This window comes from Mixophyes fleayi, chromosome 6 (assembly GCF_038048845.1).
Source record: "Mixophyes fleayi isolate aMixFle1 chromosome 6, aMixFle1.hap1, whole genome shotgun sequence".
NCBI classification, from domain to species: Eukaryota; Metazoa; Chordata; class Amphibia; order Anura; family Limnodynastidae; genus Mixophyes; species Mixophyes fleayi.
In genome coordinates this window covers 20188685-20207204 of record NC_134407.1, presented here as the reverse complement: position 1 = coordinate 20207204, position 18520 = coordinate 20188685, and the positions used below count along the sequence as shown (strand labels likewise).

At 40.7% G+C, this 18520-nt stretch overlaps 1 protein-coding gene across 6 annotated transcripts in view; it reads left to right on the top strand.

Annotated features, from left to right (window-relative positions):
• ADAM12 (ADAM metallopeptidase domain 12) overlaps window positions 1-18520 on the top strand; it is a 399327-nt gene that overhangs the window by 291665 nt on the left and 89142 nt on the right. For all 6 annotated transcript variants that reach the window (XM_075215979.1, XM_075215980.1, XM_075215982.1 and 3 more), the window contains one exon: window positions 17526-17703. In XM_075215979.1, coding sequence (XP_075072080.1) covers window positions 17526-17703 — 178 coding nt within the window. The remainder of the gene's footprint in view (window positions 1-17525; window positions 17704-18520) is intronic.

The window sequence follows — 18520 nt, the reverse complement described above, 5'->3', positions numbered from 1 at the left end:
AATTTAGCCCTTACTGGCATGGTAAAGGGTCACTTACATCTTCACCAGGTCAATTGCAGATGCGTTCAGCCCAGTTTCACTAATGTGGGGGGAAGACAATGAAATAAATAAAAAAAATATATATAAAAATTGAGTTAAAAATGCTTTAGTCAAATAATAAAATGTTTTTATCAATTCTTTTGTTGTTTGTTATTGCCATTTTTACATCACATTGTTTCTTTGATTTCTTTCACTTAAAACTACAACATGAATTTCTACCAAGGTGGTAAAAAACATAAAGATTTTTTGAGAGCGTCAAAAATAATAAAACTTAAGAATAATAATGTAAGTTAAACATTATAAAAATTAACATAACAAATAAAATACAGTAACAACTACCCCCAAATAAAAAAAATTTAACTTACCTTTGGTGCTTCATTACCCCAATTTGGCCCATCTCTGGAAGACTCCAGCGGATCAATTCTCTCCTGCTATCACTTGGCTGATTCAAACAGGCAACAGTGTTGTCTGTGCCCCTCCCCTTTCATATGATAATTAAAGGTATTAAAGGATAATTAAAGGTATGTTGGCCAGGGAAAGACACAAGCAACACCACTGTTGGACCCCTTCTTAGTAGGAGAGAGCGTCACTTCAATGTTGAGGCTGTCACAGTGCAGACAGAGCTCAGAGGGGTATTCCAAAGCATCTCTGCTCATGTGTCATGTGACTGTGGTTGTCATGTTTGCCACAATCATAAATCCTTAATAGCAGCCTGAAGAACAAATAAGGGAAACTGATTAATACCAAGCATTCTTCTTTTAGCCCGCTGCAGTGATCTATGTTAACAAACACACGTTGTCATTTTGTTTAACACAAAATCAAATCGTTCAAACAAATCATTTAAACATCTGAACAGAATCTACAATACTATGTATTGTAGATTCTCAGTATACTGAGTATACTACGTATACTGAGATTAAATAACAGAACAGCTGCTTGAGTCAGTTTTATTCATGCTGTAAGTGTACTACTGGCCTGGTTGTTTAAAGATGGTCTGCACCTTTCATTTTGTACGGGCGATACATTTATATTATATTTAACTCTTAAAACTACTCTAATTCAACAAACAATAATGTGACAGGACTTAGTAAATAACGTACCTGGATTCTCCTTACCTACCTTATAGGGTCACAGGTACTGTCATGGTGGGGAATCAACCTCTCCTGATGGATGGACATAATAAACATCAGTCACAAGGGAATTGAAGTAATCTACAAACACAATATAACATTACAGGGTTACATACAGTTTCCCGATACTACCTAAGCAGGGGCATACGCAGGATTTGTAGAGGGGGGTTTCCAAGCATGACCAGCATGCATTGGGGTGTGGCTAAAATTTTAGACAGTGCTTGGCTGCTCTCCATCTCTCCCTATCCCCATAATATAGATGGGCAATGCTGCGTGCGCTACTGTTAGGTACACACAGCTCTCCTTTTTCAAGCAGAGACGTGTGAAGCGGGGGCAGGGTCCAACCACCTCAATTATACAGTGCCCCAGGCTTGGAGGGGGGTTTCCAGGCACTAGGTCTAGCCCCCCCCCCCCCCCCGGTTTGCCTATGCTAAGGGATAAATGATAGACTCTGATTGGTTGCTATGGGCAACACGTCCTCTTTTCCTTTCTAGAAGGTTTGATAACCCTGACCACTAGAAAGTTGTTTACCTGGGGTAGAATCCACATATTTTATTTCGGGCAAAATCCACATGGGCATTACGTACCCTTCTACCCCTATGAGATAAAGTGCAGCCAATGCACCCAGGCTTGGTCTCTTACCACCGGATAGACCTTTTTCTGTATCCACATCAGTTCTGAGTGATACAAAGAAGCCCTAGTGCGCATGCTGCGTGTCTTCTCATGGAAACCAATGATCCCTTGTTCACCGGCGTTACCCGATGTCTCTCCTCCTAATCAGGGGAACAGAGTATAGCGTGAGCGGAGTATATCTGCAATCCAATGCCTTATAATGAAAGTAATAATGAGATACTTACCCACAATGGCCTAAGGCATTACAGGTTGTTAATACGACATTGGGCCTGGGGGGTAACTAAAACCTTGTGGGCCCCATAGCAAGATTGTGAAGGGCCCCCCTGACCTACAAGATCCATAGCTGCAGCTATCCCAGCAGTTACGTCCATGCCCTGGACATGGGGGGCCTGATTCAATAAGGCAAGCAACGCAAAAAAAAGGAGTAATTTTGCTGCTGGACAAACCATGTTACAATGCAAGGGGTGCAAATTAGTTTATGATTGAGCACATAAGTTAAATACTGACTGTTTTGTCATGTAGCACAGAAATACATGATAGCTTTATTTTTATGCTGAAATGTAAACTTGATCTAGGACATGTCCTACCGCAACTATAAATCTGTCCCCACATTTTAAATTTTACCTCCCCCTCCAATGCAATATGGTTTTGCCAAGGTGCAAAGTTACTCATTATTTTTTTTGCTTTGCTCTCCTTAATGGCTCAGGCCTGGGTTATGCATTGATGGTAGTTACATAGCTTTTCTGTCTGTTTATACCTGGAAGAGGTTTTGGGATGGAGGGGTTACACTTTATGTTCCTTCTTCCAAGGACCTCACGTCTGTGCAGTTGTAAATTAGCCTTCAGTACCTTGCCCTGCGCTGCCTGCAGTCAGCATAAAGCAGCCACAGCTGCAATTCAGGGATGTGTTTTCCCATATTCACTACACTTGGCTGCAGATTACAGCCCAGCAACGTGACCAGCGTACCATGTTACTGCTGTATGAGATGCACAGTTCAAGGCAGTTCTTCCACTCTGATAACTAGGTTATATTGTGTGAGTATTGCATTACATTTACAATTGTACCATTCAATAAGCTGTAATGTGTGGCATACTTGACCGGACCCCGGCCTGTCTGTGTCAATCAGAGGGTAAATCAAATCATGTCAAAGCACAACCACAGAGTCGGAGCCTTAAAATATACTGCTCTTCGGTTTTTTTTTAATACTGGTCCGGCTGTCACAATTCTTTATGTCACAGAGACAGAGAATCCAATAAAGTGGATGAGGGAGAGAGCACAAGTGCCAGCTAAGACTTTATATCACTGAGCGACTGTTTAATCCCGTAGTTACCAGAGCTGACTGCGCTAAAGTGTTAAATTCTAAGGTCCTTCTGTAATTACTTACAGCGAGGTCACAGCTGTGCATTTTCCGGACTGACCTCATTTAACATGTCCATAAAGATTCATTGTTTAATACAGTTATATTAGCCAAGCATAGCCATCCAATATCTCCTAAGTGAGTTTAAAAAACAAAATTATCTGTAACATGTAAACAGGCTGTTTTGTGTCCCATCCGCCAGATACCAGTAGCTGTGTCTGGATTATCTCCGTATGCATAATGTCTGCCCATCCTTTTCCTTGATGAATGGTCTTTAATTAAAGCCCAGATGGCATATATTTATTATCAGAGCAACACTTACATATATGTTGTACCATGTGGCGTAGCAATTAGGACCACAGTAGTATGTTATTGTATTTCATACAAAATTAATAAGGATCAGGCTTAATTCCCAACGGTGTGTTATTAAGAGACCAATTATAATTCTTTATTAATAATTAAGTGCTATTAAGTTTGCATTATTTTTTTTTTTTATCAACAAAACATTATTGATTGGGTAGTACAGCAGCAAGAGCCAAGCTGCTCAAGGTTATGAGTTTGCAGGCACGTAACGAGGTTGGACTCATTTACGCACTGAGCCAAAAATGAACAAAAAGCACATTTCTGAAAATGTAAGCATGGCGATTTTTGCACAGAGTGGATGTGATCTGAAAATGGAACATATTTATAATGTAGTGTATTTACATAAATGTCCCTTTTACTTAGAAGTAACACTTTTCTGTTATGTGCAATGTAACTGTTTATATATGTACAAACACAGCACATATTGGGCCTGAGTCACGAAGGAGAACAAAGCAAAAAAAAAAAAGAAGTAACTTTTCTTCTGGACAAACCATATTACAATGCAAGCGGCAGGGCCGTCTCTCCCATTGGGCACAATGGGCAGGTGCCCGGGGGCCCTGCAGCCCAGGGTGCCCGTCAGAGGCAGAACAAAAAAAAATCCTGAAAAAAAAAAAAGAAGAAAACACTTACCTTGCGGTCAGCTGGCGATCCGGCTCCCTCCCTGGTCTCCTCCTCCGTGCAGCGCTCGCAGTGCATGTGCACGTCATCGCGCCCGCCCGACATCCATTGCGGAGCACCGCACGGAGGAGGAGACCAGGGAGGGAGCCGGATCGCCAGCTGACCGCAAGGTATTTTCTTCTTCTTTTTTTTCAGGTTTTTTTCAGGGCCCATATATATATATAATCACTTTTTTTTTTAAATCGTATATATATATATATATATATATATATATATATATATATAGGGGCCCCGGTGCACTGCTTTGCCCGGGGGCCCATAATGTTGTTAAGAGGGCCCTGGCAAGAGGTGCAAATTAGTTTATTACTTTGCATGTAAGAGAAATATTGGCTGTTTTTTCATGTAACACTTTTTAAATTTGCCCCCCCCCCCCCCCTCCCTCCAATGCAACATGGTTTTGTGCAGTTACAAAGTTATTCCTTTTTTCTGCTTTGCTCTCCTTAATGACTCAGGCCCTGGTTATATATTGGTGATAATTACAAGGCCCAATGTGTCATTCCAACATTTTATTAGACCTTACCTTGTGAAGCATCTGCTTCCTCACCAAGATCGTACCTGCCAAGTGTGTAGACCTTACTTAATGTGGACTATTTAGGCCACACCCTCTATCCGCTCAAACCACACTCCAATAAGTCCAAACCAGGTCCCACTTTGGACAAGATATTGACTACTGGCAGTAATATATAATTGTTATGGCTAAAGTAGGCATAACATAAGCAGTTTATGTAAAAGGTAGATAGATTTGTGGTACTTCAGTTACAAAGTAACAAATCTTACATCTATCTTGCTGTTGAAAGCTTCATCATCATCATGTATTTATATAGCGCCACTAATTCCGCAGCACTCACTCACTCACATCAGTCCCTTCCCCAATGGAGCTTACAGTCTAAATTCCCTAACACACAAACACTATGGTCAATTTGTTAGCAGCCAATTAACCTACCAGTATGTTTTTGGTGTGTGGAAGGAAACCGGAACACCTGGAGGAAACCCACACAAACATGAGGAGAACATACAAACTCCACACAGATAAGACCATGGTTGGGAATTGAATTCATGACCACAGTGCTGAGAGGCAGTGGTGCTAACCACTAAGCCACCGTGTTGCCCAAAGCTTAAGAACTACCAATCAGAGACAGGGTCATCACTAGACATTTGTGGGCCCCATAGCAACTTTTTCTAAGGCAGAGATAGCCCCCCTCACTGTGGTTCTTGTACAGAGACACGTGTATGCTACCTACACAGTTAGCTATCTACCTTTAATTAGTTATCTTCCTTAGCATGACATTATTAGATAATTAGATAAACAGAGTGAAGTGATATAATTGACCCGTTTAATTAACAAGCAGCCTTTTAGTCACAACAGAAATATATTGATTGACCACACTCCAATTTGTCCGTGATTTCTATCAAGATCAATATTACCATTCATGTTGTCTCATCTCTGCAGTCTTTTAGTTAATCATTAATTTTTAGAGTGATAAATGGCGTTATAATAACCTGTCATTACCTTGTGTGTTGTACATAACTGCTTTATTGGATCATAGTAAACCTACTGGCAAAAATTAATGTAGTGTTCGGTGATCCCAAAGAAATTAATGTACAGAACAGATACCATATTGAACTGATCATTAAGAAAACTATAAATAAATTAAAAATTATTCCTGTTTTAATGCTTATTTTGAAGGAGAGATATTGCATCTTAGAATATAATTCTCCTGAGTATATTTTGCAAGCTCTTATAGATTATCATTATTATTGTTAACCTTTTATATAGAACAAGCATATTATACAGATCTTTTTTACAAAGAATTTTATTTAAAACAAAAAGACAGTGTGTATCTAGCAAAATGAACATATGAGGTATTGGTTCATATGTTGATCAAAACATTTAAGCCTGCATCCCACCGTCAAGGGCACCTCATTTCTTGCAGGTCCTACACTGACATATATGCTTTAAATACTTTTAAAATGCAGTTAAAATCAGATGCGCCCACCTGCCAGGTATAGGGGGTTACATCTGGCGAGGGCTGGCTTGTGAGCCACACCCAAATAAACCTTAAATAGGCTTGATGGACAGTTGCTATGCCAACATAAGGCAATATTTTGAGATAAAACCAGAGAAGAAATAAGCCCGCTCTCGTTATGTTTCATATTATATATTGTACCAGCTGCATGGCATAAAAAATGCCCAGGTAGGGTTACGGTCGTGAGAGACTAATGTCAATTTGATAACAGCCATTTATTATTATTATTATTATTATTATTCTAATTTATTTGTTAGGCGCCACAAGATTTCTGCAGTGCCGCACATGGTACAAACAGTAGACTAAACAGGGTATAACAGTACAGAACAATAAACAAAAAGTACCAATGGTTCAGAAACTCCAGGCAGGCTGATGCAATAAACACGGAGCAGAAGAACGGGTAGGGAGACAGGAGGGAAGAGGGCCTTGCTCATGCGAGCTTACATCCTAAGGGAGGGTTAACAGACCAGACACAAGAGGAGCCAGTTGAGGCAGTGGGAGAGAGGGGAGAATGAGCGGAGGAGATGGGGGTTAAGTGGATAGTTGGTAGGCTTTGAGGAAGAGGTGAGTTTTGAGTGCACGTTTGAAGGAGCACAGAGTAGGAGAGAGACGGATGGAGCAAGGAAGGTCATTCCAGTGAAGGGGGGCTGCTTCCTACTAGTATGTTTTTGATTTGTGGGAGGAAAATGGAGCGCCCGGAGGAAACCCATGTAAACACGGGGAGAACATACAAACTCCACACAGATAAGGCCATGGTCAGGAATCAAACTCATGACCTGAGCACTGTAAAAAATAAAAACTCTAAGGGCTCAAACACATGGTTATTAAATATGAGCATGGGCTATGTGGTGGGAATACATAACACCAGGGGCTAGATTTACTAAACGGCGGGTTTAAAAAAGTGGAGATGTTGCCTATAGCAGATTCTAGCTGTCATTTATTTAGTACATTCTACAAAATGACAGCTAGAATCTGATTGGTTGCTATAGGCAACATCTCCACTTTTTCAAACCCGCAGTTTAGTAAATCTAGCCCCAAATGTTCAAAATCTTGCAGCTATAAAAGAGAAGGAACATGTACACACACACACACACACACACACACACACACACACACACACACACACACACAAACTTTGTTTTGTGACAATTTCAACATTGCTTGCAGTGTTTGCTATTTTTATGTTCCTTATAATATAATAGAGTTCTGTATAAATGCTTGTTAGGTAAATAGTACACTATGCTGCAGGAAAGCTTTCCAAAGCGCTTTGAATAGAATACAACATTTTGTCTATGCTTTTAACACGTGTTGCTTTTTAACGCCCTATGTACAAGCCCTAACTGTGTTTTTGGAGACCAAATGCAATTTTCCAAACTTTGCAGACTTGTAAACTTAATGTCTGCTACTATGGCTTTTTGTTTGGAATTATTTGTGTCTTCTTATATGTGTGTTGTGCTCTTAGGCTTCTCTCACTGTGCTGGCACCTGTTACATGGATGGATGTGACAATGAAGGATTTGTTATGTAGCGAAGCATTTTGAAAGTCTCCTACGAAACCCATGAGGTATCAGATTAGTTGAGGAAATTGCAGTCACTGTGCGGAAAAGCCAGAAAAACAAAATAGGAAGCAGCTTGAAGTTCCTTTTTCTAAAAGTAACTTAGGACCCCGAATTGTGCTTTAGTTCTGGCACTGAACTGTGCCGCTATTTCAACATTGTACCATCATTTGCTAACGTGCAGAAAATGAATGCAAAGCAAGAAGAGATTTAATGAAAAGTGTTCATCACAAAATAATTACACCGCTTGCAATTATATTATTTATTTCCAGCCGCAGCACTATTTTTATTACCGGCCGATTGTTTATCTGTAAGATGAATATTTCAGAATTGGTTTTAGAATAGTTTTCTATTAAATGGCTCATACCAGTTCTAGTGACGGACGGCTAGGGGCCGGCAGTGCTAAGTGGGTATCAGAGGGGCACTGCCTCAGGTGGACCTATATCTTGCTTTTTCTCTCGTAAGATCAATAGCTCAGTGTGATGGAAGAATACAAGCGGATGACCTCTTTATTTCTGAGCAGTAGGAATAGCAAGCTGAAGGTCACCCCAGTGATACTTGAAAATGTAACCTAATTAAATGTTATCAAGAGGTCGTACAAGATAAGTAAGTGTCTCTGGGGGTTACTGGGGCTGTGAGCAGCTGTGGACAGGTTTGGGTACTTGCCCTAAGGTGCCAACAAATAGCAAGTTAATCATGATAATATAAAGATGTTATCAATTTCACACAAAAATGATACAATGAAGGATACAGTTTTCAAAAAGGACATTTCAGGTTCCCTGTTGCATACCTAAAAATTTGTCTACTAACATACAAGGCCATCAACAAAACTGCACCAACATACATCTCCTCACTTGTCTCAAAATATCTCCCAACTCAACACCTCCGTTCTGCACAATATCTGTGCCTCTCTTCCACTCTCATCACATCCTCCCATTCCCGGTTGCAGGACTCTTTTTGAGCTGCACCCACTTTGTGGAATTCCCTCCCACATACAATAAGACTTTCCTCTGTCTACAAATTTTTAAGCGTTGTCTGAAAACCCACCTCTTCAGGCAAGCTTATAATATTCCTCAACCACCCTCTTAATCTCACTAGGTTACCCTATTACCACCCTCTACACAGCTAACACAAGACAACAACCCTCTGACTCTAGACCAACATTGCTTGGTGACTTGATCACATAGCATGCAAATCACTTTTTATCCTATGCAGTATGTAGATTTAACCTCATGTATCTGACTCCCATTGTCCCATAGATTGTAAGCTGGTGGGCAGAGCCCTCTTACCTCTTTGTCTGTATGTATTACCCAGTATTGTTTTATTAATGCCTGCTCCCAATTGTAAAGCGCTACGGAATTTGCTGGGCTATAAATAAATATTGATGATGATGATATAGATCTTTTCAGAACACTGTCAGTATATTAAAGCGGTAACTGTACATAAAACGGGTTATGGGGACAACTTTATGTGACGGTCCTGACCATTCTATAGTATTACTTACAGCTGTGCAGAGATGTACAGTGATTGATACAAGTGTGCAAGGTTCCCGTGGTGAGTTGTGACTCAGTGATGTCACCGGATCGATAAATTGTGTGACTCGGTAAGGCATTAGGAACATGGGGTGAACTTAGTTGCGCTATTTTACAAGCCATAGCATGCCTGATTTTTCCCCTCCACGATACTTGCAGTACTGCTTGGGGTCTCCCTGAGTTACTGTACTCTTCAGGCGAAATGCGTGAAATTTTGCAAAATCCTAGGCGCACAGCTTACATTATGCATTTTATAAATCATTGCAACATCTTATGTCCCATCAAATAGAAAGACACTCAGTACAACAAGGCGCAAAAATGATCAGCAAATGAACAGAAAGGCAGCTTGTGGCAAAAAAAGATAGGTCACACCAATACCTATATATAAAACAGTAAAATATCAACAGATTTGCTGACAGGCACCAATCAAAACATACAATTCTATCAAATGCAGCTAAAACAATAAAATAATATCTACTCAAAAATAAAATACCAGATGAATACAAAGTATATAAATACACAGTCACGACAAAACAAAATAAAGTGGTAAGTTCATATGCCAATTCTACAAAATCATGCCATTCAGCGGGATGTAGATAAATCCTCTATAAGTTGTCCAATTACTTCATGCCATGTCCGTGAATACATATATAAAGCAAGAAGACAAAATACCGAACATAGTGCAACCTGCCAATCAAATGGGATGATGTAGATAAAGTCCCTTAAAAATCTGTGTGTTGTTAATAAGACGATACACCTTGACAAAGGCTCCAGGAGAGCCGAAACGCGTTGGTGATGGGAGACGGCTGACGGGAGACTTGGAGATTTGTGACATCAGACGCATCTAGCGGGGATTCCTTCCTTTACGGACCTGGTCTTGTTCATCGAGCGACTACTGTGGAAGTGTTTGCCCGGGACACGTCTCGCTACATTGTTTTAGCTGCATTTGATAGGATTGCATGTTTTGATTGGCGCCTGTCAGCAAATCTTATGTGCTAAGTATGGGCATTGTGTACACTAATTTACTGCATTACAGTTTCCACTTAGCTGTTTCTTTTATACCATGGCCAATATAACAGCTGTAAATCAGCAGCCAATTGTGTGAATTTGTGTCCCTGCCTTGCTCAATAAATAGTAAGAGGATTAAACAATGCCGTACAATGAGGAGCAGCGACGGCAAAGTTATGAGAGTGAAGATAGATAAATTGGAAGGAAATGACCTAACGCAACTCTAAATCACAGTGTTAAAATGTGTCAGCATTTTTCCTGTTTTTCGGAGTGCAAAATGCGTCTAACTCTAAGTGAAGCCCTTTATGTTTTGGGACTTTCCTCTCTGTTACTACGAAATGAACAATATGATGGACTTTAATGGATTTCCACTTTCCCTTCATTATTCTATTGGGCATTATTTGAAAATACTTGTTTTTGCATTATTTTGTGTTATCAAACTAGACCATTATCGTTAACTTTAATTAGGTTTAATTTGACTTGCTAAAAAGATTGAATATGGGAAGCAACACTGCTGATGCGGTAAATGGCATGTTACATTTCTTTAATAGGCAGCACAGTGGCCTAGTGGTTAGCACTTCTGCCTCACAGCACTGGGGTCATGAGTTCTATTCCCGACCATGGCCTTATCTGTGTGGAGTTTGTATGCTCTCGCTGTGTTTGCTTGGGTTTCCTCTAGGTGCTCCGGTTTCCTCCCACACTCCAAAAACATACTGGTAGGTTAATTGGCTGCTATCAAAAATTGACCCTAGTGTCTCCCTCTCTGTCTGTTTGTCTCCCTCTCTGTCTGTGTGTGAGTGTGTGTCTATACTAGGGAATTTAGACTGTAAGCTCCAATGGGGCAGGGACTGCGGAATTAGTGGCGCTATATAAATAAATGATGATGATGAATGTGCTATCTTGTGTCCATGATCATTATTGCAGTTGATGTGGATACACATGACGCAGGGATTAAGTGCGCCCCAGCCAATCAACGAGTCTAGATGAAATGCGCTCCATCTTTAATTGAGAAAATCAATGCAAATGTTTCAAATTGACAGTCAAAATTTGCATGCAAGACATGCAGAACACCAAATGAAAATGATGTAAGCTGGTCGTTAACACCACTGTGACACTACGGACAATGTACCCAAAAGAATGAAGGCACTTAAACCTCCTAAAAAAAAGGATTTTCGTTATATATAACTGTACAATATAAGTGGTACAGCTTGTATAAACTTATTTTTTATTTTTTTTGAAGCTCTTAATTTCTCTTTTAGAGCATTGAGATAAGCATCTCACATACAGCATGATTCATCGCTTCTGGCAGAAACAGGGTTTGTTGTAGTGTGGGTGTTTTAGAAAATAAATTGCTAAGAACAATACACATCTTTCATTTCTACGTTTATCATGCAGAATGCATATAATAGAGGTGTGGGAAGGATGACTTTTTTGTTTTTATTCAGCTGGGATATAACTTACAACAAATAAAGTTTGCAGAAAGGAAAACACATGAAGTTAGGGGGGAAAAAAATGGGTTGATAAAATAAGAATTTGTTTTCTGAAAAGATGCCTAACAGCCTTTCTGTTATAAGGATGTATGATTTTATTTTGTCGACAAATAGCTTCTTTTATAATATCAAGTGTGCAGCTGCGTTAATATTACGGGAATGCGTATGGAATTGTGGACTAACTTGGTGGCCAATAGGAGGAGTTGGGAGGTTCAGTGTGTCCCATACTAAGCGCAATTTAAGTGCATGAATGCGCCTAGAGTGCGCTTGATGTGCAGAACAGGAAAATAGTGCATAACATAATAGTGCATAGCATAATAGTGCCTAATAGTGCATAGCATAATAGTGCATAGCATAATAGTGCATAACAATGCATAGCATAATAGTGCATAACAGTGCATAGCATAATAGTGCATAACAGTGCATAGCATAATAGTGCATAACATAATAGTGCATAACAGTGCATAGCATAATAGTGCATAACAGTGCATAGCGTAATAGTGCATAACAGTGCATAGCATAATAGTGCATAACATAATAGTGCATAACAGTGCATAGCGTAATAGTGCATAACAGTGCATAGCATAATAGTGCATAACAGTGCATAGCATAATAGTGCATAGCATAATAGTGCATAACAGTGTATAGCATAATAGTGCATAACATAATAGGTCATAACAGTGCATAGCATAATAGTGCATAACAGTGCATAGCATAACAGTGCACAGCATAATAGTGCATAGCATAATAGTGCATAACATAATAGGTCATAACAGTGCATAGCGTAATAGTGCATAACAGTGCATAGCATAATAGTGCATAACAGTGTATAGCATAATAGTGCATAACATAATAGGTCATAACAGTGCATAGCATAATAGTGCATAACAGTGCATAGCATAATAGTGCATAGCATAATAGTGCATAACATAATAGGTCATAACAGTGCATAGCGTAATAGTGCATAACAGTGCATAGCATAATAGTGCATAACAGTGCATAGCATAACAGTGCATAGCATAACAGTGCATAGCATAATAGTGCATAACAGTGCATAGACGGGGGGGAGGCGGGACAACCTCTTCTCTACCATACATGGGATTATGCCTCCGTAGATGCAGTCCTTTCCTCTTCACACAAGAGGAATGGTTCCCGCACTGCACTCTGAATTCCTAAGTCACCTCTGATAAAGCTTCCAGCACTAAGTACCGCAGCCATACCTGTTCTTTTGATGCCATCTCAAGCTGGTGGAAGGGAAGAGTAGCTTTGTTGTAGAACATCCATTTCCGCGGAGGCTCAGTAGTACAGAGTAGAGGCTCCAGGCTAGTTTTCGTCTTGGAAGTTGAGAATATCGTAGGTGCCACAGTGAGAAAATAATGTAAAAAGTACGTTAATAAAGAATTGCACTTATCACGGTGATAAGGTTACTTTAATAAATAGCCCCCTCTATATCCCCTGAACAGTGTGTTAAGCTTGAGGATTGTGGCCCTTTCTCTTGCGCATCATCATCATCATCACCATTTATTTATATAGCGCCACTGATTCCGCAGCGCTGTACAGAGAACTCACTCCCATCAGTCCCTGCCCCATTAGAGCTTACAGTCTAAATTCCCTAACACACACACACACACACACACACACACAGACTAGAGTCAGTTTATTAGCAGCCAATTAACCTACCAGTATGTTTTTGGAGTGAGGGAGGAAACCGGAGCACCCTGAGGAAACCCACGCAAACACAGGGAGAACATAGAAACTCCACACAGATAAGGCCATGGTCGGGAATTGAACTCATGACCCCAGTGCTAACCACTTTGCCACCGTGCTGCACTATACACATATCTGAAGTAGCAATTTATAAGTAAACCTGCTGCGGTCTGTTACATAACTATATAATTAATTTAATATCTAGGGGCTCTCATGTAGAGGGATGAATATAAAGTAGAAGGTACTTTACATGACACCACAGCTCCATCTTCAATAACAGCGAGGAGTTCCTGCTTATTATTACTGACAGTATTAGCAGAGATTTCGGGGGGTGGGTTACAGTAAAATATTCTCACTCTATGCAATATTCCTAATATCGTTGGCAATCGATGCATTACAGGAAAAAAAAATTCTGAGCCGTTCCACAGCTTAATATAGTTCCAATAAATTATTTTTTTTTACAGAACAGTAAAAGTTACAGTAACACCTACAGCAGTGATGGGAACAAGTGGTCTTCCTTCTTCTTTCTTGCTTAATTGTCAGATTCATTTGTTCTAGCTTGTAATACTTGTTTAAAATACCTGCTAATATCTTATTACAGCTAGGTGACTCTTTCTTTGTTTAAATGTATAGCTTTAACTCAAGGGTAATGAGTTAAGAGTAATTTAAGGGTTGACATCAGGGCGCACGCAGGATTTTTAAGGGGGGAAAAAAAATAGAGAGCTGCTGTGCATGCGGCCGCACATGCTCAGCAGCTCCATTTCGGCGGCACTGTATTGTACAGCAGCTGCGGCGCTGTCAAAGAAGCGTCCGCGGCGGACACTTCTTTGACAGCGCCATGGCTGCTGTACAGTAAAGTGCCGCTATGTAGGGGCACTGTTTAGCCCCCATTCTTTTGCGGAGGGGACGGGTTTATGGAGAACCCGAAACCCCCCCTGTGTGCGCCCCTTGACGTTCAGATATAACAGTTTTCAGACTCCTCTCTTAAAGAGATGGGAGTCCGGGGGCCACAAGTTGTCCAAGGTTTAATAACTCTTATGGGCTCTCCGGCATATAAGATTACCTACCTTGGCACAAATCTTTACAATATAAGAAGATAAAGACCTCACTTGTCAAGTAAAGTCTAAAAACCACTTATTTTTAACAGACTACAAAATTGTATGTATTGTGAATATTAATGGATGGGCTTGGCCAACAGTCACTCATATGTGTCAAGTAAGATCTACATTAAGACACTTAGGGGGTTTTGCATGCACTTTGAAATTCTAATTAAATTTAAGATGCATTTTTTTCTTTTTTAAGTGTACGAGGTACGTTATCCATCCAATATGCCATTGGTTGCTACTGAGCGTTTGCTTTCTCATTAATATTAGATCAGACTATAAATATTAATATTAGGTCAGACTATAAATCTCACTGGAGGACATAAACCGGCCGCTGCGCAGCTTTAGATGCGCTGTGTGACCCTGATTTGTGCAGAAATGAGAGTGAGGTTATAGAAACAACAGGTGAACTGGGGGCATTTTAAGGGATGTTCCCTGCTACGCAGAGGGGGGCATCGCCATTTTCACCCTTCTAAATGGCTACAACTTTGCACCAAACCCAGGTTTGGGGTTCTCCTCCTATTCTGTAGATGGGACCCGGTTTGCACCGTCATGTTGCTTTTCAGCAGGTTTCTTTGCACGCTCCCAAGTAGAATATTACATCTGTAATCAAAACAGTCTCCATGTTTTTCTATCTCTCAATTAATATAAGCTATACATGAGACTAAATCAGTATCTTAGGAGAAAACATTAATTGATTACAGTAGATGGTAGTAAAGTGGTGGGAGGGCTTAGAGGGGAAATTTACACTTTTGCACAGTGCGCCTATGAAGATTTATCTGCCTCTCCATTCATTGAGACGCACTTCTAGTCTGCAGAGGAGGCTCCTGAGATTTAAGAGAACACGTGTGCCATGGCCAGCAATGGTGCAAAAGAAAGGTGTTTTCCGGCGAGCTTCATCATTTTGCTCAACTGGTGACAGATCCAGTTTCATTGTTTTGATTCAGCTGCACGGTGGCTCAGTGGTTAGCACTTCTGCCTCACACTGGCAGCACTGGGGTCATGAGTTTGATTCCCGGCCATGGCCTTATCTGTGTGGTTGGCTAACCTGTGACACTCCAGGTGTTGTGAAACTACAAGTCCCAGCATGCTTTGCCAATATATAGCAGCATATTGCTGGAAGGGTATGCTGGGACTTGTAGTTTCACAACACCTGGCGTGACACAGGTTAGCCAACACTGTACTAGTAGGTTAAATGGCTGCTATCAAATTGTCCCTCTTCTGTCTGAGTGTGTGTGTTAGGGAATTTAGACTGTAAGCCACAGAGACATTATAAAAATGTTCGGGTTCCTGTAAATTAACAGTTGCACTATTATCTTATTACCAATACGCTGGACAATCACTGCAGAGATTTTAAAATATATATATTTTTTTTTTTTTACTTTTAAACCATTTCCCACTTTTATTTGCTGAAAGCCCACCCTTAAAACCGGTGGCTTCGGTTCCCCCCACACTCCAAAAACATACTGGTAGGTTAAATGGCTGCTATTAAATTGACCCTAGTCTGTGTGTGTGTATGTTAGGGAATTTAGACTGTAAGCTCCAATGGGGCAGGGACTGATGTGAGTGAGTTCTCTGTACAGCGCTGCGGAATTAGTGGCGCTATATAGATAGCTGATGATAATGATTCAGCTGCTAATGAAAAAACACTTCAAATCATTCATTTAGCATCAGTCAATATAAATGGACTATTTAGTCCTCTCACAACACCAATATATATGAGGTCAGGGCTGAGCAGTTTTTGGTGGTCCAGTTCTGGTTGAGTTGTGTATCACGTGATTCTATAATTACGGATCAGGAGACATTGCCACCCCCATATGCATTTTGGCCATATCTGTCTATCCTTAAGCTGTGTTACATTCTCATGTCATGATCCCCTACATATCATCATCATCATTTATTTATATAGTGCCAACATATTCTGTAGCGCTACATAGGCCCTGATAGCCTGCGCTGCTCTGTGATGTTTGACATCAGTATCTGCTGCCCTTTGAAGCCAGAGTTAACAAGGGTAAATATTGCACTAGGGCCTGGACACTCAGTATAAGCCACTGCCTAGAGGTGCTCTCTCGCTATAATAAATGTGCACAGACTTCACTATCACTCCGTATTTCTTATTTGTGGCTATATGAAATATTAATGCCGTGGAGCAAGTAATTTGTGTGCTACATGCTTATGACTGTGCATCATGCTCTGCTTTCATTTATAGACAGATTTCAGCAGTTTAAACACCTTCCAACCCCTCTACCCTTTTCTCCATGTGATATACATGTGTCTCTTTATAGTGCTACAGTCCTATCTGTTGGCAAATGCTGCACAATTTTTTTTTTTTTTTATCATGGTGATTGCTTTATTGTTTAACCTCACAGGTTATCCCTGGACAATGGTGCATAGCCTAGTAAGACAATGTGGAGGCGGTATCCAGTTACTGCTGCATTGCTGCCTTGCACTCTAATTGCAGGTGACTACAGTACGAGCTCATTAACGGTTTGCCTTTGACTTGTCACAGGGGTGAGTTATTGCCTCGCCGAGAAGCCGTAATGAATATATGGTCCACTGTCTTCGGTGAGAAAATGAGGCTTGCGTTTTGCTTGCCAGCTGGTCTGCTTCCAGACATAATATAATCATGGGAGAGACACGCTCTGGCACTGTAATAGCAAAAAAATGGTGTTTGTGAAGGGAATAAAATATTAGCTACATATGTCGCTCCAAGGAGGAAGCCTACAAAGTCCCTCTCTGTCACTTCCTCTGCTGTCCTAATATACCCCATGACAAATAGCTGGATAATTCAGTGCAGTCTGCATACAGCGTTCTGGTTGGATCCGACAATAGAGAATTATTGGAAAATATTTCTTTGCAATAACAGACTGATTTAGTATTGCTTGTCCTCTATTCCTCTGCAGATACCCGTTCCCTACAGTGTTCAGCAGCTGTAGCAAGAAGGACTTGGACTCCAGCCTGGAAAAGGGCGTGGGCATGTGTCTATATAACATGCCTGAAGTTACAGAATCGTTTGGAGAGCAGAAGTGTGGAAATGGATATGTGGAAGAAGGAGAACAGTGTGATTGCGGAGAACCAGAAGTAAGGGATTAGTGTCCTGTTTATAATGCAGGTTATAAGGGTCTGGTTACCCCATTCCAAGTGTGTACTCAGGTTACAGAGCGATAGGAATAGAGCGGAAACATTCTCCAGGCTTTGTGTACTCAGGTTATAGAGCAATAGGAATAGAGTGGAAACATTCTCCAGGCTGTGTGTACTCAGGTTATAGAGCGATAGGAATAGAGCGGAAACATTCTCCAGGCTGTGTGTACTCCGGTTACAGAGCGATAGAAATAGAGCGGAAACATTCTCCAGGCTTTGTGTACTCAGGTTACAGAGCGATAGGAATAGAGCGGAAACATTCTCCAGGCTGTGTGTACTCCGGTTACAGAGCGATAGAAATAGAGCGGAAACATTCTCCAGGCTTTGTGTACTCAGGTTATAGAGCAATAGGAATAGAGTGGAAACATTCTCCAGGCTTTGTATACTCAGGTTACAGAGCGATAGGAATAGAGCAGAAACATTCTCCAGGCTTTGTGTACTCCGGTTACAGAGCGATAGGAATAGAGCAGACACATTCTTCAGGCTTTGTGTACTCAGGTTACAGAGTGATAGGAATAGAGCAGAAACATTCTCCAGGCTTTGTGTACTCAGGTTACAGAGTGATAGGAATAGAGCAGAAACATTCTCCAGGCTTTGTGTACTCAGGTTACAGAGCGATAGGAATAGAGCAGAAACATTCTCCAGGCTTTGTATACTCAGGTTACAGAGCGATAGGAATAGAGCAGACACATTCTTCAGGCTTTGTGTACTCAGGTTACAGAGTGATAGGAATAGAGCAGAAACATTCTCCAGGCTT